The following is a 22941-nucleotide window of genomic DNA, read 5'->3' on the forward strand; positions in this document are numbered from 1 at the left end:
CATGGTTGCACAAATGGCTTAAAGTCACGTAACACAGCTTCTACCTGGCCTCCAGCATCTAAAATACCTGTCCAATTACCTCAGATGTGTCAAGAGAGGATTTAAGCATCTCCACTGCCGGATTTCTTCTTTGTCTCAATCTGCTCTCAATCTCCCTGGAGTGCCCTTTCTTTCTGAAGGCTATTTCCCAGCTTTCCATCCATCATGCACAGAGTGACAGAACCAATCTCCAAGGCTTTGCTGGTACTCCTCGCTGGAACATCCTATCAACCTAGTGGCATATAATGTCCACTTGAGCCATAGACAAAACGTTTACTTAATCCCATAAAATAACTGTTAGAAGCAAGGTGGACAACTTTATCATGATCCAAAAGTGAAGCTCTGCAATTCTCCATTAACCATCAATTCCGCCTACAGCAGATTTTTCAAGAAGAGTCATGCACACAATAAAACCACTTGCGAATGATTGCGGAGCCTACGAAAAAAATTCCTATAAGCACTTACGAAATAACTAGATTTCTACCAAAGTGAGAAGTACATGTTCGTATTACTATAGCATACATAGTTGCTAGGGTGTTTTGGTTAGTAGTCCAATCTGTCAAATCTGGTCCCGAGATATGGCTGCTTCAGTTTAAGTCTATAGGATTTTTATTCCCTTGTTCTATAGTCCAACAGCCCAAATGCTTACGTTTTGGATTTGAAAATAACTCTGGAAAGGTAATAAAAATAAAAATGTAAAAAATTCTATCAAACAACAATAACTGTAGTGCTTTCTAAGGTGCTAATGCACAGGGGTTTTTTTTATCTTTATCTTAGAAATGCATCAGTACTTGGGGAACAACATATTAGATGTGGTTTGCATCCAGTCCGTTCTACTCAAACTTAAAGCATACTCAATAAATGAGTTTTCCTGCAGACTTCGTAATCAGTGGGGTCGAAATGAAAAGCAGGTGTGTTTGGAGACTGGCGGTCTTGCTGTTATTTCAGTGGCGTGAGCTACAGAGCGAGCACATGGGGAGCCTCTGACCACAGTTCTTGGGTGGAGAGCTATAAAAAAGAGATTATCCATACATGTGAGAAAAGTAGCAATAAAAACGAATTCTTCTCCGCTTACCCGTGCCTTTTTTCTTGCTGTCTGTGCGTGCGTACAAAGCTACAGCCTCACTACATCAATTTAAAATCACAGGAATATAAAATAAAACTACTTCAAGCTGAGTTTCAAAAGCAATGCATTATTTCTGAACACAGAACAGCCATTAAAATAGCTGCTGAAGTCTCCCTCGTACTCCTGTTTTCTTTTAACATTCTGTGTCATGAAAAATCAAAAAGATTTATTCATATTGATCTATTTAATAAGCCTCCCACGGTCTAGAATTTTGCTTGTCCTCTATAATCATAGAGGTTGATGGTAGAATCCAGGTTTGTATGGGAGATGTGAGGTTGCACAAGTCTGTAATCACAAACGTAGACCAGGTCTTTAAACCAGTCAGTGCCAGACTCGGAATCAGCACTGGAAACTGGCTCCTCTTAAAAGACAGTCTCTCGTTTTAATGATCGTGGCTCCATTTCATTACACATGTGCAAATGCTATTGGATATTTCACTTCTGTCTCTCCAGTGGCTCCGCCTTCTTTAAAAAAATGAAATGTGGGAATAAATGTGGGAACTTTTAATGACCAAGACATGGTTGCGCTCTAACAGAGCTCACAGTGAAGTTTTTGTGATTTTGTCCCTTAACATTTAAGTGAAAACCCCTTTAACCCCTTACTAGTAACCCCCCTTTTTTGGCATGGAGACCGAAATTACATACCCAAAATAAAAAGGTTTCTGCTCATGATTCTTTCTGACTAGATACATAATCAACCTTTTCCACAAAGCTGACACTTTAAAGTTTACTGTTCAGGAATCAGAATCACTCAGACTGTTATGATAATAGAGATATATAAGCTCAAACATAAAAACAAAAATAAAAATATTAAAAACATATGTTTTAAATGTATTTTAAAAAATGTTGATGTAGGAAATGAGTTTGAAAACACAGTGTAGCTAAGGCCACAAGTCTTCCAAGACTTCATAAAAAATTTCATAATCGAATCTGTAAAACTGTGAATTTTATGAAATATTTTCTAAGGGCATGTCATGTGTGTTTTTAGAGAAGGCTAATCAGATTGATTTATGACCCTTGTCATCTCTATAAGATCTCACATGTAAACATTCCTGTGTTCTTTGTGTATGTTTCACTCTTGAAAACTGCCCGAATCATGATTGTATTGTTCTCACCAAACGGTTGTTTCACACCTCCGCCAAGTATGACACATTATCCGCATTATTCTTTTATCATTATTCTTTTGTTTTTATTCCACCTTTATTAGCCTTGATTGTGGTTTTTCAGGCTTTACAAAGCAACAAAGCAGCGATCTCACTTCAGTCTCTCTTTGCATTTAGCCCTTATTTATCAAAAGTCTTACTATAAAAATACAACAAAACATTTTCTTACGACCTTACGTGAATTATTGAGACAAAAATGCATTATGAAGAAGAAAAGCACCTGCTATTAGTAGCATTGGTGCTAACGTTAGCATCAAGCTACATCTGACAATTTATGAAATTATTAGTACACTTTTACTCAAAACTCACTTTAAACCCCGATCGAGTGTTTATAATAACTTCCTTTAGTGATCAGGGGTGGAATTTGGTCGTTTACTGTTGTAAAAATATGTTATTTGTAGCCTTTTTCATCGCTGCACAAGTTAGCATTTCCGATGTACATTTTCGATTTTTTTTATAAAAACGCCCCAGATCTCAAGAAATTCTCATACCAAGCTTTACTATCGTAATCGCGGGTTTATTATTCGGATATTTTGTGTGTACAGAGGTGTTTCAGTGTTGTTTTGGCCAGATAACTACCAGGAAGTGTGCAGGAAGCATGTGACACGATGGGGCGGTGTCCAGATATGAAACTCTAAGATTGACGTTTGAAAGACCCAATCAGAGTCTGAGTCACACACCGCACGAGCTGTGACCACTGCACGCACACACAGATCGCTGGGAGAAACTGTTTATCATCAGATCGCGTAAATCCGTGGAAAATGAATAGAAATGACGATTCTGTCTGAAGAAATATGAAGTAAACATCAGTAAATATATCCATATATCTCCGCTAATATGCATCTTTGGTCTATAAATCCTTATTGACGCTGTTCAGTGAGTCTTTGTGAACACAAATAAACCGCTTTTGACGTGACTGAATATGAGTGAGTTGTGAATTTCTATTCAAAATGTGGCATAATACGGATTTATTATTTTGCACTCCTGACATAAATCACTAAATATCGGTCACTGCAACAATGTTTTATCAAAATATTGGTCAAATATCGAAGCTTGAGTCTTTAAACTTTCCATTGATGCACAGTTTGTCCAGATGAAGTAAGACAGTGATGTTTAATGTGCTGTGAAAGTGAAACAATAATAAACTGGGGCCGTCAGCGATGTTTGCACGTAAAGGGGTTTTAAACTCCTAAATCTAATGGGCTTTTTTGTGTGCAAAGGAATGTTCCACATGTGGGGGGAAGTAGCGTAGACTGTGTTAAAAACCAGTTAATGTCATGTGGCCTAATGAATAAAATAAAATAAAATAAAATAAAATAAAAATACAAAAACCCTTTTAACTCCAAAATCTGACCAAATGCAGTGTGGAGTTTGTTAAAATCACTCAACAGTCATTCAATAGCTTGTGTGGCCTAAGGCTCAAAATTGTAAAATTACAAATAAAAAAATAAAATAAATTATATTAAATAAAACTAAATAAAATGTGAAAATAAATTACAATTCAAATAAAATAAAATTATCATTGCAAAGGGATATTTGTTTAAAGATTAAAAAGACCAGTTTTAAAAACTGGATTAATGAGTCATGGACAAGACTGCAATCAAGTAAATAGGGTCCATATGGATTCAAGTTGACTTTAAATAAAGGAGTCTGAGCCAACCAGCAGACTGTTTCTCCTGGTCGTAAGGCCCTCTTGTCATCTGCAGCCTGCCAGATGAATTATTAAAAGAGTTTGGAAAAAATAATACAAGATGACTGCTGGTTGCACATGTCGGTGCTTCCACGTGCCGCCTTCCTTCTCAACACACAAACTGGAAAAAGATATTGGAATGCCATTGAGAGACAGAACAGGTGTAGAAACAAATCCCATTACAATGTCACTGTTAGGCATCATCAGAAAAGAACACAACACAATGCCGGAAAAATAGGAACAAGTGGAAACTGACCATACTGAACATGAACCCCTTATGTTTTTTTTAATGGTTAATTTGACCAAACATTGTGAAAATCGCAGTCCTCTATTACAGTTATAATGTGATTCGTGAATTTCTCTATAGAAATCATAATGGTAATATTTGAAATAGGAATAATAAGTCTATTGTGACTTTTAAACTGCGGGTGATTGGAAGGAATGAGGAAGAAATGTCTAGTTTCCTTACCATTTTTCCTTTTCAGTAAAGAAAAACTGTGAAGCCAGTCTGTCAGTTTTACAGACTGTGAAATACAACTTCTACTAAACGCATGCAAAAACATTCATAAATTCATCCTGTAGACAGAAAAGGAACATTCAACGATGTGCTTAACTCCCTAGATGAAATTTTAGAGTTCTGTAAGCTGTCAATCTCCGTGTATAATTGATGGCGCTCTGAGTCTTTGATGCTTTGGCTGTGGAGACTCTATATTCCTGCGTTTGTCTTTCCTACAGGGGTCCACACCCAAGACCCAGCAGCTGGACGAAAAAAAAACCCACCGGCTACATCTGGTAGTCATCCTGACGTTGTCCAGCAGAGCTCACAACGGTCTCGGTTTTACTGCTTTCCGAGAAAGAAATGCACAAATCTCAAAACTCCACAGCCCTTAAACCTATGAAGACACCATCAAAGGAAATTAAGTCTGTGCGCTGTGTAATTGTCAATACCATCACTTGTGTTCCATCAGCGTTTGATTTGGGTGTCATTTATATTTTACTCTGCCCAGATCTCAGCATGCCAGAAATGTGAAACTCGAACATGTTCTGCAGTTTCCTTAGAGACAACTGCACGCGAAAGAAAACAAGTATCATGAATCGTCTGTTATGACAGTTGGACCGTGAGCCTAAATTGCAGATTGGCACTTTGCCATCCACTGACAGCTTATTCCATGTTGTTTACTATCGGCTACTAAAGTGCTATTGATCCAAACAGCAGCTGGAGGTACAGAAATGGGTAGATGACATGTCCTAGACAGTTTGATATAGGGCTGAGATGGCTAGACATTTTAGTCGGCAACTGATTAACTAGAAGCCACTAATAAAAACAGCATAAATCTTTATTATTTTTACACAGTTAAATGTAGTGATTAAAATAAAATGAAATATAGCTCTGCATAGTCATTAAAATAATTAAAGAAATATTTTTACATTAAAAGCATTAGCATTAAGCATTAGGTTTAAAGATCACAAGAAATATCAATTCAGTCGAGTGCATCCAAACTTGCTGGCAATGTAGCTGCGCATGAGCATCTTTTTCTTCTTTAAAAATTTGTTCCAGAAATAATATTATTATCAAGGGTAAATTAAATGGCTATTGCAGATGTCTTAAGCTGTCTTTGCCAATAAAAGCTTCTCCGTTGGAAGAAAAACTTGCACTCGATGCAGCTCATACACACAGTTCCAAACTGGCAATGAGCAGCTAGCAATATGCTATGCAGAGAGCTCAAACGCATATGGGGGAAGAAAACAGCTCAGGTCACTGAGTTGGGCTGAATGTTGAACAGGCTGCTTCATAGTTCACTGAGCTGTAGGGGCTATCAGCATGAACCAGTGACGGTTAAATGATTCAGTATATGTATGTATGTATGCCCATAGTGCAGAAACGGTGTATCACGCTTCATGTGTTAAGGGACCTAAATATCCACAGGCATGTTTTGTGGTCAGATTCACTGGTAGTACCAACTAAATACAGCATGGTGTTTTTCTTCTTCTTTTTTTTAATCCAAATCATGATATATAAATAGAAATGTCTCAAGGGTCCCTACTTCAGTGTCTAATATGATTTAATATAATATGATAGTTATTATAACATAATACACAACAGGTCAAATATTTGGAATTTTCTGTTTTTTTTTTTGTTTTTTGTTTTTTGTTTTTTAAGAAGACTTATGCTGACCAAGGCTGCATTTATCTGGAGGTCAAGGTCATTTCTGGACCTGGAGAAATCATGAAACTTATTAAAATCTCCATTGGAATTTTAAAAAGAATATTTCATGTTTCAAAATAAATATTTTTTTTAAGTTATCCATAAGGTCTAAATTATGTCATTAGGTATAAGTTAAGAGTGAGTGTAAAAAAAAAGAAATTATGGGCCTTGCAAATATTATATTGTATAGTCAAAAGGTAGAGAACCACTACTCTAAACTATCCTAAGTTGGGACCATTTTTACCAAGAGTTGTGCTGTATGTGCTCATTTTAATTAATGAAATTGAACAAATAGCAAAAAAAAAATTTTTTTGAGTGTGTCCATAAAAGCCAAAAAACTCAAATTTCCCCATTTCCTAATACCCATTCACTCTTTAGCCAACAAAATCTGTAGAGAAGGTTTATGTGGGTGAGCTGAAGGGCGACTGTGTCCGTGGTACAAAATCACTGGACGAAAATAAACTCATGCAATTCCAGCATCATGCTGTCACCCTGCAGGCGAGCATCACGTGGTGAGGATTACAGATGTGGAAATCGAACTAAACGTCTAAGTACGTGATTACTAGAGCCCCTATAAAGATGAACAGCACCAGTGTGTGGAAAGCTCAGGTCTCTTAACCATGTTAACCTCTCCAATCTACACTCCAAAATTTGGTTTTGGAGCACACACACACGCTCATCTTCTAAAGCCGTCTTCACTGTGAATCTCCATTGGGGTGCTGACAATCCCATGACCCAGTTTCTCAGCTCAAATCCTATGGAGGAAGACACTCCAGAGCTCCACACAGTGAGATTACTGTCACAAAGAGCTCATTTCTGCCGCTCCTGCCCTGATGAAAAACACTCCATTCAGCCACAACCGTGTGAGCTTAGCATTGTAGAAAATTCCCCTTGGGAGACAGAAGAGAGTGCCCATCTCCAGCTGGCATGCTAACAGCCAGGGGGCCATCGGGTCAGACCTCATGCCAGACCCAAACTCAGAAGCTGATGTGCACCACCAATCCACTCAAAGACCATTTACATCCAACAAAAGCGCTTGATTGTACACAAAAGGGCTCTACACGGAGATATACTGGTAAGAATGAACAGCCCGTGTGAATGGACTTGATACAAGTTATCAGAGTTTACAACATACTTTCACACACTGAAGGGTTAAGAGAGGATATGGAGAATGGAATGAAAGAGAAAAAAAATAGGATGAATCTACGGATGGCAGGAGAAAGTGTTAAACCAGAATGGATGGGAGGGGGTTTCTGTTGGAGAACGTTCGAGAGCTGCCACAATAAGACGAAAAGAATGGAAGAGATAAATATAAGAGGCAGTTCACTGAGCCGAGGTTGTGGGAGAAGACGTAGCTAAACAGTGGTCGTCTCCCTCTATTTTTCACTGTCTTTCTATATGGCCTTGTGGGTCGACATTGAGCAGTAAGTGGGCTAGACTGAGGTGCTGTTGGAAGATTTAGAAAGAAACTGCAAGACAAAATGAAGAAACAAAAAGAGAAAGGTAGAAAAAAACAGATGAGGAAAAGGTAGGAAGAATGGGAAAGAGAAAGGAAAAATTAGAAGTTGTCGTTAAACACTAGCTTAAATTTAGATATAATACTTCCATGATCCATCCTTCTACTAATGCTGTTTACAGTGAATATAAAAGCCCTCGTAGTATGAAAAGTGGAGAAAGCCAGCGTCAGCATGCACTTCCAGAACCCACAGCGAGACCGCAAGGTGAAAACAAACCATGAGCTGTTTCACTTCAAGTCATTTTGCATGGCATTGTTCTGTTTCTGAAAGAGCTGTTGGAGCCAGAGAGAAATGAGTGTTTTGTCAGCTGACCCGGCTTGTATAAATTAACCAATTTCTTATTGCAGTCGGAGTAAATCTTTTATTTTGAGGTTATTTTTGAGATACAGCCCAGTCTCAATCACTCTCGTTAATGAATGGTTGTAAAATGCTCCTCTTTTTCCACTGGTGCTGAATGTTTCTCGCGGCACTGAGTTGAATCTATTGTGCCACAGCAAATTATATTATAGGGAGTTTAAAAAGATGAAATTCTTTGAATAGAAAGTATCAAGGTAAACTGAGTACTATGACAATATAAAGTCTTTTTCTAATGTGATGTCATCACAGGCTGCATGCAAACACCAAAATACAATTGTCTGATTAAGACAGTATATAGACTCTCAAAACTGGAGTTTTGCGCAATTTAGTCCAGTAGCTTTGAGATGATCTATATGGCAGTATAAAATATCTTTTTGCATGTATACACTTTAAAAATGTTTTTCTCTGCTTAGAAAACTATCACACGTTATGTAAGCTAAACATTATTAGCTAATAGCTGACTTACGCCTAACAGTACAATTAACAGATACAATCATTGACATGAGCTGTGGTACTCTATCAGCTGTGGTGCAAACCAAAGAGCACTGAACTGGTTGGGATGAATATCCCACCCCCATATCTCCAGTCTACTTCCAAGTCATGCCACTCAAATGTTCCCTGTCCAAACCCCCTCCGTCCTGATCTACACTTCCATCCACAAGAAAACAGTCCAGAATGGCTGAATGAATATTTAAAAGCTGCAGCTTTCTCAGTCCTGGGGTGGCGTATGAGCAAGTTCCTCGAACAGTGGCTGAGGTGCGACAGGGCTTTGAAAAACCAAAGGAGAGGAAAGAAACAAAAAGCAAAAGAAAAACAATAATAATAATAATAATAAAAATAATAATAATTACAGTGTAACCCTCGTCTTGGCAAAAAAAAAAACAAGCTGCATTAATGAAGCCATTAGCACCTTCTGAGATGAAAAGAACAGTGAAGACCTGAGCTTACCCTCTTACCATGTACATGCGATAATAAAGTTTGCATTCTACCTTTCTCAGGGGAATAGCTTAATTTGCAAGGTTATATCTAGCATTTTCTCCTTTTAATGGATTTTTTGTTTGTAAGTATAAAATCTATCTATCTATCTATCTATCTATCTATCTATCTATCTATCTATCTATCTATCTATCTATCTATCTATCATCTATCTATCTATCTATCTATCTTATCTCCGCTCCATCATTTATAGCTTTAAATAAAAATTCCCCCAAATAAAGGATTGGCTATTATCACTATAAACAGACAATGTTTGTTTCATTCATACTGGATGCCAGAGGGCGCCCTCGCACAGTAACTCCACATATCAAGTCACAGAAGTAGCGGAACACATAACCCTCCAGGAAATCCCTTATATGGACAAAGGCATTGCTATTGTAGCTGTAACTGAACATATAAAATGATAAAACAAAGACAATAAACACTCTACTGTGACAATATAGTTTATCTGTGTTATTCAAGCCATCTCTGGTATTTTCATAATAATTAATAGTTTAGAAATGTGAATACAAGGGAAGTTTAGCTTTAGGCATGTTAATTTCAGCATGTTTAGCTTAATTAATAGAAGGCTACCTGCTGCCATCAGAACAAGTGTAATTGCTGCCTCAACGTGCTCCTCGGATGCTCTCATTTGCATGTTTGTGCTTTTAAGTCGGAATGTGAAAACAACATGGACACTCTCATTACTACAAATATTTGTATTATTACAGTTTTCTGACTTGAGTTTATGTTAATTTTCTCCGTCTGGAAAAAAAAATTCACCTACAGTGCCGGTGATGGTGCTTTTTACGTCCATTTTGGAGAACCAGAGGATAAATATTTCAATCGATCGCTCATGCATGGCACCGAAATCAGAACTGTGTTCTGATTAGATTCTAGTACATACCGATTACATAGGTACCAGTGCCATATTGGTACTGAGTTTGGGACCCAACCCTACTTACAAAACTACTGTACTCATCTATTCATCCTGTTACCTACCCATCCTTATCTACTATTCAACCTAAGGATCAGGCGATGTGGACACATTTCTATAATCTAATAATCCATCTTAATCTCTTCCATCCAATCATTAGATTGCTTTAAAGCACTCTTGAACTTTGTCTTTGAGTCAAGACAAAACCTTTAACCCTATTTGCTACAGTTTTTAACTGAATATCCTCAAGTTTCTGTTACGCAACCAATAGTATAATGCTAACACAAGCAGAAAGAACCTATAAAATAGCTGTGGATGTGGTCACTTTTGCAATGCACGGTAAAACCACTATTGTGGTCACACTATTCATTTCAAAGAGGCCCGCTATAGATCAAGAGCATGTTTACCCAGTTAGCCACAATAATGTTGATATTTTCTAAAGCAATCATTTGAGATAGTTAAAACAATAATACTTACGTTGGCAGTGTCCATCTACCTCCTCGAATCCTGGCCGGCACACACAGCGGCCGATGGGCACCAGCCAACCTCCGTCAGCACTGCAAAACATCCGTGGTGCCTCCAGCTCTTCCGCATCCTCCACACAAGTTCCACGCACCTCCACCAGTGCTGAATCGCCACCCGTCACTGTGTCCGGGAAACGGGCCAAATTTAGCACCGCCAGAGGACAGCGCTTATAAAAGACTCTCACCGACACCAGAGCAATGCAAGCACCCAGGTCTTGAAACGCCAGGTACAAGCCCCTCTTACTGAGACCACTGATGTCTCGCACTTCCGTATTCAACTTCATGACACGATCTCCAACGTCTGTCTGCGTAAAGCTCTCATCAGCCGCTATAGTGTCAATCTTGACATATTGGCTTTCTCGAATGTGCCGCAAAGGTGCAGCGACGGCATTGTTAGATTCGTGGTAGTACACATTAAACGTCTCCTTACAGGTCCCAGGGACTCCCGGAAGGCTGTTGCAGTCACGTAGAGTGAATTTGATCTCCACGTAGACTCGTTGAGCACCTTCTCGCTGGATCAGTCCAGTGCGCAACCAGTTGTTCTGATTGGCTTCCATTACATTGCACACCTGGTACGTCCTCATAGGAATGTTCCTCTCATCCATAACACTGATCTCCTCCCACTGACAAACAAACAAAAAGTCCATCAGTACAAGGAGACACACATCCCTCAGTGCTTTTGTAATTGCTCTCTGTACTTTGGTTCTGAACTTTCTAGGCTTATACAGTGGTTTCTAAAAGATTTTGACAGATGCATGATGGGAACTTTATGAGAAAAGGCATAATTTATGTCATCAAGTCATCAAGAGGAAAGTGCTTCTGACAGGCAATCAGCTCAAAGTTATGAACTGAACAGTCTCAGTTGTTTTGTTCACGCATAAATCAAGTCATTGTTGATGCAAAGAAAACTGTATAATTGTGCTTTGGAAACTTCAATTGTTAAAACGTAAAAGGCAAAAACCATGAAAAACTATTTGGTTTGTTGGTTTGGCAATGACGTCAGAAAGTTTGTGGGTTAAAAATAAAGGCACAAAAAGTATCAACGTAAATCTTTCAAATCTTTCATTTCAGAAGTGTAGTACGCATCCTGCTGGACATGCCAAACCATGAATGTTTTCCCTGCTTCATAACCACCACACAAAAATATTATTTCAAAAAAGATATTTCTCTTTACAGGCACTCGTGAATCTGGGCATGACTACTTGTGCCAAGGCCACTATTACAATCTATCATCATCTTGTGAAAATGGATTTGAATGAATGAAACGAAAGCGTGGGATGAGAACCAACTCCCACAGAGGAGACAGAGAATCGTTACTCAGCGGGTTGGCAAGGTTGTACAAAATGAGACTTTCCTATGACCCCCCACAGGAAACTCTGAAGAGTCACAGCCTGTATGTTCACAGAGGGAGGCTGTGAGCATTTCTGAGGGTTAGAAAGATCAAGGAAAGATCAAGGACTACACTTTAAATCTGGGTTGTAACAGAACTGGTTGGGTATGAAGTAACGGGTAAATATATCTGGGCTAGTTATTTAAAGGTTTTAGGTTCAAACCCCACAAGGGACAACAATAATGTTACAAAGCTTGTACAGCATTCAGAATTGACAATGCTTTTTCAATTCCAATTCAGTTACTTCTTTTGAATGTACAGAAATTACAATTAAAATATAACTGAAATTTCATAGAGACAAAAATAAATGTTTGCAAAGACAAACAGCTAGATGCTATCCTAAAGCTAGAAAAAACACTTTAGTTAACCAGAGTACACTGTCTATGTTGAATTAATTTGTACTGTTATTCTGTAAATTCATCTTATTGGATTTGAAACTTTAAAAAGAGCTTAAATATCCAATTGTAAGGAAATAATTTACACTTATCCCAAAACCTGTGACAGTGGCTTCCCTATCAAACTGCTCACTGGTAAAATTGTTGGCAAAGGTACTGTGAGAAAGGCTTAGGTCTAATTTCACAAGCATGGAACTCTTAATCATGGTTTTGTTTTGTTTTTTGAGTTGGGTGATGTATTTTGGCTGTGCTGTGCAGACCTTCACAGGTACTTACCCCCTCTGATGGATACGCTTCCCAACCCAGATCACCTGGGGCAGACATAGAGTCGAGTAGAGTAACTGTAAAAAAAAAAAAAAATGAAAAGGACAGAGACACAAGTTAATCAAAGACACAGGGCTAGTATACTTAGCAGAGAACATCATATTTTTATCATTCCCTTAATTTTTTTCATAAACGACAATTGGGTTTTTACACAGCATGATGTCATGTAAAGCATGAATCATTCAAGACTAAAGTCTTTCTGAATAAAATATAGACAACGGAGCTCTAGAAATGTCAGAATAACTAATCAACACTTTGCATTTGAGGTTATTCATTGCATTTTATTTCGATGGTACATGACATATACAGTGGATTTATTTAACCTGAACCTCAATATCTCCTACAACCAGGCACAATAATCTAAAGCCAGATGGGGTTAGATACGCAGTCGTGACCATTACAAAACATATGATTCGCAGCTCCTCACGCAGTCTTTTTGAAATCTGTTCTCACATCAATATTTTCAGAGCTATTTATAACAGTCTTTCAATCTCCCAATGGTCGGAGCCCTGAACTTCCCACTTTGAGCTCCGTTCCAAACCAATTACATCCCTGGCAACCAGGGTGATTAATTCTTAATCACATCCAAACCTCAGATGTTCCTCCTCTTTCACGCTGAATATCAACCTCTCCCTCTCCTGGCACATGTGCGTGCCCTTTTGTGACGATTTCACAAAAAAAAAGAAAAAGGAAAATGGGAAAATCAAAGACCATCTGGATCCAAATTCTAATTAAAACTGACTGCCAATGGGTTTGTGTGACATGCAAACAGTGTGCATTTTTAAATCACGCTTTGATGGTTGGTTGATGTGGAAACATGGATTATGTTTGGTTTTATGGGTCATATACATAGCAATTGGGTACATTTGATGACTTGACACTCAAAGAGAAAACCATATGTAGAGTCAAAGCAGGATATTGCTTCTTAACCGTATACAGATTACGATGCCATTAACCACTGGTGCTCGTGTGCCTGTTTTCTGATGAGGGGGTAAAACCAGACAGGCCAATATATCAGTCCAAATGATCTGGAAATCATTCTGCTCAGTCTTTCAAAGACACATTTAATAAAACAAACAAATGAATACAGCCACAGGCTTCGCACAGCCCATTAATACAAACAGCAGGTAACATTTAACTCACAGCAAGGCAAAATTTGTTCCACCTGAGACATCAGTTCTGGCTCAGCAAGCATTTTTTAAACAACTGCTATACAGTCCCTGATGAAAAGACTAGCGTGTTGTGTTTTGGACACCAGGCTGCTTAAATCACAAACAGTTAATGTGCTCAAACTTCTAAACCAGCAATACAATAGATGCTGACTCTCTGAACAAGAAAGATCTTGCTATTATTATTTTTTTTTATTTTTATGCTTTAACCACCAAGTTGGTCAACCAGTTGCACCTGCAAGATCAGGTGCAACCAACTTTACTGACAATGTTTTAATGAAAGTGAAGTGACATTCAGCCAAGTATGGTGACCCATCCTCAGAATTTGTGCTCTGCATTTAACCCATCGAAAGTGCTTACACACACACACACACACACACACACACACACACAGAGCAGTGGGTAGCCCTTTATGCTGCGGCACCCAGGGAGCAGTTGGGGGTACATTTAAAAATGTATCATTGATTCATAAATTTAAAATATATACATTTATATTTGCATGTACACTTTCAAATACAATTTGTAAATGTACTATTTATTGTAAAATTATTCAAAGTATTATTTTACCAATTTAACATAATTTGTATTTTTTTTAATGATAAATAACAGTTGATGGAAATTGTGTTACTATTATTATCATATAAGAAATTCCAAGAAACCCACAAATTCATAAACATACTTTTGCTAGAAAAATAATAGCATACATTACAAAACATGATTGGTTTGTAATATTATCAACTATTCTAACATATGCTAACAAAACTATCACATGCCATTTTTGCAATTTCAACAAAACCCATCAATGTTAATGTCACCTAACTAACCTTAGCAAGCTGACAAGCTTATGCAACCAAATGTCACAGAAACTCAAATGTTTAAGGAGTCTAGCTCTCTCTCCAAAGTCCTAGTTCAAACACATAGAAATTATATCATTGCTTTGTTATACAAAAGGTGAAAGATCCCTTTTATTCTACCTGTCAACGAAAAAGAGAAGTGTTTTTTCACAAAGCTGGTGTTTCTACTCAGGCTCACCAAAAGACATAACGGTACCATGAAATAAAAAGATTTCCATTTAGGTACCCATAGAATTCAAAATTGTCAAAGAAATCACTGTAAATTCACTTTTCTAACAGTATTACAAGACCAGGGTCAAAACATTTATAGACAATGCAGGTGTAACATCCACTCAAATACAAATGGTTGTATAAAGTTAATTAAATTTAGCCCCCATTATCCCGAATATGGTTACAGTCTTGTACAAGACTAGGTCAATCGATGTTATGTTTACTAAAACAGCTGGTAAGATAAAGTAGAGGATGGGGGCTTTTCTTCATCATTAGCTCCCAGTTGTGCAACTGTGGATGTGGGAAATGTTGGAATCCCTCGTGGTGGCTGAGAGATCTCGCCACCTCAGGCCAATAGATGAGATTAACCATTAACACTGGGAAGAGTGCAGTGGTCAGCAATCACCTCCAATGTAAACAGGGGAGCAAAAACTTAAAAATGGAAAAAGGAGAAGGGTAGGTCAAGAAAGGAATAGATAAGCAGCTGGATGGAAGTCCTCAGGGAACCGAAAAGGACAATGGGGTCACTCTCACTCATGCACAGCCACTGTCAGGTACTTCTGAAGTATCCTTCACTTAAGAGGTAAATCAATCTATGAAGATACTATTCTTAACTCTGAACATGCGTATTCTGGCAGGATTCAGGACTGTTGGGCATTAAAAAGTTTAAATGTATTAAATATGGTATTTATTAGTGCTGTCAAATGATTAATCACATCCAAAATAAAAGTTTATGTATACATTATATACGCGTTTATACTGTGTATGTATATTTATTTTGTATATATAAATACAAACTCATGCATGTATTTAAGAAATATTTGTGTATATAATATAAAATATAATATAAAAATAAAAATGTATATACAATATATACTGTATGTGTGTATTTATATACACATGATAAATATACACGGTACATATTATTTAAACAAAAACTTTTATTTTGAATGCGATTAATCGTTTGACAGTACTAGTATATGTCTAAGAAGAGTATTATCGCTAGTATAATCTCTTTCAAAGTAAAGTATGTAAACTCTTTATCACTATATATAATACAAAAAAATTCTGATAGTTTACAAACCCCAATCATCCCCCCCACCCGTCATTGGTCAGACAAATACATAGCCCCGCCCCAATCTCATACCATTGTTGATTCCGTTGCTATGTCAGGCTGATTAGAATTCTTAAACAAACAAAGCCACATTCTCGACAGATCTGTCAAAAAACGGTATATGAAAAAAGTAGTATGTCCAAATTCTCAAACGTCACTAAGCACTATGTGAAAAAAAAATACCTGGGTGACCTACTACTTCTGCTGAGATTTCTTAGTGTGCATCTGATGGACACTTTAATATCCCAAGAGAACATGGGAGAGGAACTGTGAATGTCAGTATAGCGACACAACTGATGTCATAAGTCACATCACAAGTAAGGCATGGAGAATGTAGTATACTTTAGGACCACAAAATAGGTTCTTCATCAAATGTAGACCGTATGCAATTTCTGACACAGCTTTAGTGTTTATTATTTCTAGCAAAACTAATCAAACAACAAAAACTAAATTCCTAGATTTCTCTGAATATTAAGACAGAAAAGTATTTTAATATCTGCAAAAAAAAAAAAAACTATGCATTTCACCTTTACGTCTCATAAGTCTTCCACATTTGTAAAAAATCTTGTATGGTTCGAACTTCAAAGTAAAGGACTCTGGGGTTATTGAAGCACAAAACACAGAGCCTGCAAAGACTGATATGTCGGTTTCAACAGCATCCACTCCAAGCACGGTAGGCATAACTATTGTAAGACACTGCTATCGTACAGCCATCTTGGCAGAAGCGGTGGGGTGTATTTGAAATGCAGTCAGCAGTTCCTGTCAGTCACTGCTGGTGGGGAGTCAGAGGTCTGCTCTACTGGGAGGTGGTAAAAGAGCCTCTATTCTGCCTCAACAGACTGATGAGACCTGCCACAGAGATCCAGCCTGTCCGGCAGAACCATCACACTCATCTGACTCAATGCCAAAAAGAACAGCCATCCACTTACAGCTTGACACCCATGAGTGATCTCCTAATGCCCACTGACAAAGCTGTTTAACACAGAATGAAGATGTTCTAGTATTTTCGAAGCAGAAATATTAATGTGCATCCACACAACTTAGGTTATCTGAACAAATACGTCAAATGAGATTTTTTTTTTTTTCTTTTATGCTGCCTTCACATTTTTTGGACAAGCCACAGAAATTATCGTACATTTTCACCAAATCTACATTGTTTTCTCACTTTTTTACATTTACCTACATAAACAAACATTTGATGCATTATATGTATTTTTTGCAACAAATGCATCATTTTTTGGACCGAAACTACAGAATCAACAGCAAGCTGAATAACTATCACAGTGAATTTATATAAAAGTGCAATAATTAATGTTTATATGTCTTACAACGATTAGGACACTACAGTATTTCTAATTTAAAATCTGCTGGAGATTTACTATAAAATTCTCTTTTTGACTTATTTACTTCAAACCATAACTGCGGCGTGTTATTATATATTATTATGTATCATAAATGTTAATGATGTTCTTTTTGTGAATTTCCTAAATAGAATTAATTAATTAATCTTCATAATCTTAATCATCCATAATCTTCAGATCATGGTCCTCACACTAAAGCCATAGGAAGGAACCGTGCCAAGCTCCAGACCACAGAGTGAGATAGATAAGACTCAACCAAGACAGAAATCACCACACAATCACTGTTATCACTCAGACAAATACCAGAGAACTACAGAATCATATTGCCAAACAGGCTTCACTGAGATAAACTTTGCTCCACCCAGGAAGAATGGACACTCACGGTACAATAAGTGAAGTAAAAAGGAAGGAAATATCCATGCACTGATAAATTATTATCTAAATGCATCACATGAAGGGTCTAAGAGATACAAACTACAGCTGGTTTTGGTTAAGATCTTACTAAGAGTATACATTTATATTTTATCTTAAAAAAAAAAGACATGACCTTTAGACAGGAAGCACATCAGCACATTAATTACAATGAACACAAGGGCCATTTCACAACCTAATAACCTGCGAAATGTGTGTCAGGCACGACTGACTGGCCATGCCAGGGTCTGTTTAATGATGAGAGGTGTAAACAGGCTGCTGCCAGACATGGCATGAAATGGTGACCCGTGTGTTAGTTAGTGGAAGACAGCAGGGAAGACACTCTTGGGATGCCTCATTAGAAGCACAGACACAGCTCGGACCACACCTGCCGCATCGATGAGTCTTTGTGTGTGTGGAGATGCACAACAGCAATGAAACTGCATCCGTGCTGGATATAAAATCCCAAGAGGGCATGAAACAGGTTACAACAGCACAAGTCATAATTAGAGAGATTAAACTGGGCCGCACCAGAAGACGGTGACATCACCTTTGAGCTTGTGGTTCATAATGGCTCTTTATAATTAAGGCTGATTCGTTTCTTAGAACAACGCTGATGAGCAAGAAACAAAGTTTATCATAATTTATTATTATTATTATTATTAAAACAAATAGTGGTTCAAGTTAAGCACCAAAGTTTAATACTTGGGTTAGGTTCAATTCCCAAATTAGCAATTTCATTAAAAAAAAGTAATATATTTTAACATACTTATTTAACTTCAATCAAAGGAAAAAAGCATGTTGTAATACGCATGAAACAACCATTTTCAAATTCGGAATGAGTCTCTAAGCAATTAAGCCTTGCATTAACAAAATGCAGGGTCAAATCCAATAAAACCTCCCAGGAATCATAGCACACGAGCTTCAAATCCCCAGGAGAGCAGGCCATCAGTGATAAGCGTAGTGCTGTTAATGAGATACGCGAAACAGAATTCACACCGTCTCAGACATTAGAAAACATTAAGGCTGAGTATTAGGTACAGAGAGAGTAGAGAGCATGTTAATGAAGGTGAAGGAGTGGGCCTCACAATAATGACAGATCAAAGCCGTTGTCAGCTAAAAGGGTTTCGTTTTAGCACACATGAACACACAAGGGATCTGTTTTAATCAAGTCTCATTACCTTTCCAGAACCAAAATAGCATAAATGAGAAAATGTTAAGCTCTCAGATAAAAGTTCAGCTGATAAAACACAATGGCCTTTGACCCCTGATGGAAAGGTGGGATGTAAGTTGATCTTCTTCCTCTGAGTGACAAGCGAAAGGCACAAATCTGATTTAAATTGAACATGGAATCAGATTCTAGAGAATCTGATAAATGTCTCAGTGCTTGTAATGAAAGTCAGAAGGGTCCAGTCGGGGGTTTGGGGCTTATTTGACTTTCATTGCAAAGGCAACCAGTTAAAACATTTTTCAAATCATCCTCTTTTATGTTCCACAGAGGGGAAAAGATATACAGGTTTGGAACGACATAAGAGCGAGTAAATGATGACAGGATTTTATACAGGACTAAGATGAGAAAGAATTCATTAAGATTACATTTCAACTTTCCATCAGCTCAGCTATGAACACAGTGAGATGCAATGTGAAACTGATATGCTCAAGTAAAGGTAAATAGCTATAATGAATCGTCTCATTCAGGAGATTCACATGGTGTTTCATCCAATGTTCTGGCCATGATCCAAAGCACTCATGTGCCTCTATCCTGAAATGCCACTGGCATCGACACTCGTTCTACCGCATGAGCTGTCTGATCCACAGGAGTCTGGATGCAGCCGGGGGCGATAAGGTCTAAGGTGTGTCATTCAGAGCAGCAGGAGAGAGAAAAGGTAATAGCTCTCATGTTAATGGTTTTGACTCATAGTTTTATATATAAAATCAACTGTGGGAATTTGAGTTGACTCATTCAACTGAATCAATCAACCTAGGCTAACTGGAAATATGTGTCTCTACTGCAAAACTCAACTGTACAATTCACTACCGTTTCAAGCTGAAATGAACAGCAACTATTTTATTCCTTTTCACCTGGGCAGATTATTGTATAATAAATAGTTATTTTATTAGTTACTGATTTTATATTTATATCAGACGGTTCTTTGCACGAAACTATTTTAGTAAAATTACAATACTAACATTTAGGGCTGTACGATTATGACAAAATCATAATAGTCGATTTTTCCCTTGAAATTCTTTGCTGGTTGCTATTGATCACTTCATATTGTTCATGTGCATTTATTCAGTCTTTTCGTTTATTTGCTTATAATTTCAGTTGCCGCACATTCGGTGCATCCCTTGTTTTTTGCGCCACTTAGTTTCGCAAAATGTTCCAAAAGCAACATAACATCATTTTGCAGAAATTTCACCACAGGCATGTGTTTCCAATGAGTACAAGTTGAAATCAATAGCACTGGTCTCTGAGCTTTTGGCTATATCAGCAAATACATCTGTTGGACTGGTCCATTAAAAGTCATATGGCCATGCAAAATTATATTTTGCTAAATGCTAGATCCAAGTTTCCAGCCCAGTTTCTTAAAAAGAAATGTTCAATAACGAACTACATGGCAGGTATAGAACAGACGCACTTTCACGACTAATTAAGATCTGTAAATGTACTCTACCAGTTGAGCACTTGAACTATTCCTGTATACTCAAGGCTGGCTTGCTCTGTGTTAGGAAAGTCGTGGCCTAGTGGTAAGAGAGTTTGACTCCTAACCCTAGGGTTGTGGGTTCGAGTCTCAGGCCAACTATACCATGACTGAGGTGCCCTTGAGCAAGACACCGAACCCCCATCTGCTCCCCAGGTGCCGCAGAATAAATGGCTGCCCACTGCTCCGGGTGTGTGTTCACAATTTGTATGTGTTCACTGCTGTGTGTGTGCACTTTGGATGGGTTAAATGCAGAGCACAAATTCTGAGTATGGGTCACCATACTTGGCTGAATGTTACCTCACTTTTTAAAAACCTTTCTACAAACTAGAAGGGGAAAAATAACCAATACTCTCGGAAAACAAAAAGAAGGCCACAGGTTAGACTAATCAACAGACTTCCTCAGACAAGAGAGATGCAAATTCAGGTTTCTCTCTAATTCAGTAGCTAAGAGATGGTGAGAGGGAGAGTGAAAGAACGAGAGCAAAACAGAGCCTCCAAGCACAGCTGAATTGAACATAAAGTGTGTTTTCTCATGCTAATTTCCCTGCCAGAGTGCCAGGGAGGAAAACAAAAGCAGACGAGAAACCGTCACTAAATGCTGTAAGAAGGTGCACAAAGGACGAGCTAATGAGGGGAACCTTAGCGCTAACTAGAAAAACAAGAGGGCAACAGAAGGCACTTTTTAAAAATGAAAAGATCTTCATAAAGCGTAAAGGGTTGTCACAGGTTCCTTTAAATGTATAGTTAAACAACCCTAGATCGGTGGTTCTCAATTGGTTTGGAGATCCAAGTTTTAAGTGGTCCACCAATGCATCAAAATTGTATGCTGTGTATGCAATAATGACTATTAATATCACAATAAACTACCCAAGCCTAATAATAAGCAAAGATTTTCACATATTTGGTTTGCAAATGTCTATTTTGATGGTTTCATGGTGTCACCAATAATTCAGATGTTTCTCATCTGTCTCATCTGTGAAAATTTATTTATTTTTCTATCCAAACTATGGTCAATTATATATAATTAAGTCACAGCATATTATTTATTTATTTATCAGAACATATTAATGACCCATTTTTTGATCTTGAACCAGCTAGTCTAGAACCACTGTTATATATTAACTATTTTAAGGTTTGAGCTTGTGTGAATAAAGTTTTTTTTTTTTTTTTTTTTTTAGATGTTTCTGCAACATCTTGGTCTTTATTATTTCCAGAGGGGTGTAAATATCCAAGCACTGCAGTAATGTCTTCCAAAAACAGAAAATGTGCTGAGGAAGTCAGTCATTTGGATCCTGAATGGAAAACCAATGTAGTCATTTACATTAAAAATGTGCTGATGTGATTTATTTGGCCAGAAGACAGATATCAAGCATATGTCGATATGGGACATGTCTACTATCCTTAATGTAGAAAATGCTTACAAGACAAAAACTCCAGTACAAGAAGTTAATGAACAGTTCGTTGAAACGAACACAGATGTGCATCTGCTCAAAACACAAACATTCACAGAACCATATTGCAATATCACCTCAGGGATACCACCAGCTGGAGGTTAGAGGAAGTGCACACCTCTATAGCAGCTGCAATATACACCAGCACAAATGATAACCCAATGTAAAGCTCAAAGACATAGTTAAATGTAATGATTATTGAGATGTGCTAATGTGAATGAAGCACCACAACTCCCACTGTCAAAGCCCTGCAAAGTGTATTTTAATTTCCCAAAGCCTCCAGTCAGCCAAAGACATAATGTCCAAATGATCTGCACAAAATCCTATCTGATAGATTCCACCTAAATGTGTATTAAACCCACCATTGAACCTTCCTTCTGACAACAGCACAATGGGTGGCTTAATCCTAATCTCACAACAATGCGAAGTAAACCCATTTTAATCCAGTGAGGTTAATTTATTGTCGGATTTTTGAAGGCTCAGAGTGAAATAAGTCAGTGTGGACTGTTTTCAACTGGCATCCTGCATCTTTGAACATAAATGCCTGATGTGTTTAAGATGACAACACAGCATTTTAAATCACAAATATCTATAAATATCAATGGGTTACTTGTAAATTGAAGAAACCTTATTTCTTATTCACTTCCCTCACTCACAAAGCAACTTGTCTCGTAGCAGTTTCAAAGAAGTTAGATCGCTCTCAAGGGTCAATGTATGTGATGCATAGGTCTGGATGGGTTAGAATACTAGTCTCTGTGGGAGCAGCTCTCTCTGATCTCTCCAAATTAATTGTTTAATTAAGCAAATGAGTGTCTCACATCCATTTGTCATTGCTCATGGCATTGCCTGTCCAAACCATCCCTGGCAATGCTAAACACTTCAAACCACAACATATAGTAAATACAGCTTGATCTGAGCTGTTTTAGAGTTACGGACAGTTTTCTGTTAAACATTACTGTGTATTACAATTTATATAAATCATACGACTGCATCACCTGTGACAAACGCTCAGGATGGTTTTTCA

The 22941-nt window shown here is 37.7% G+C and overlaps 1 protein-coding gene across 1 annotated transcript in view; it reads right to left on the minus strand.

The window, feature by feature from the left end:
• Nucleotides 1-22941, minus strand: part of LOC128013466 (ephrin type-A receptor 3) — a 60787-nt gene that overhangs the window by 37190 nt on the left and 656 nt on the right. Inside the window, exons 2-3 of the mRNA XM_052596480.1 lie at nucleotides 12595-12659; nucleotides 10487-11156 (exon numbers count right to left, since the gene is read on the minus strand). Coding sequence (XP_052452440.1) covers nucleotides 10487-11156; nucleotides 12595-12659 — 735 coding nt within the window. The remainder of the gene's footprint in view (nucleotides 1-10486; nucleotides 11157-12594; nucleotides 12660-22941) is intronic.

Source organism: Carassius gibelio, chromosome B24 (genome assembly GCF_023724105.1).
Source record: "Carassius gibelio isolate Cgi1373 ecotype wild population from Czech Republic chromosome B24, carGib1.2-hapl.c, whole genome shotgun sequence".
Taxonomy (NCBI): Eukaryota; Metazoa; Chordata; class Actinopteri; order Cypriniformes; family Cyprinidae; genus Carassius; species Carassius gibelio.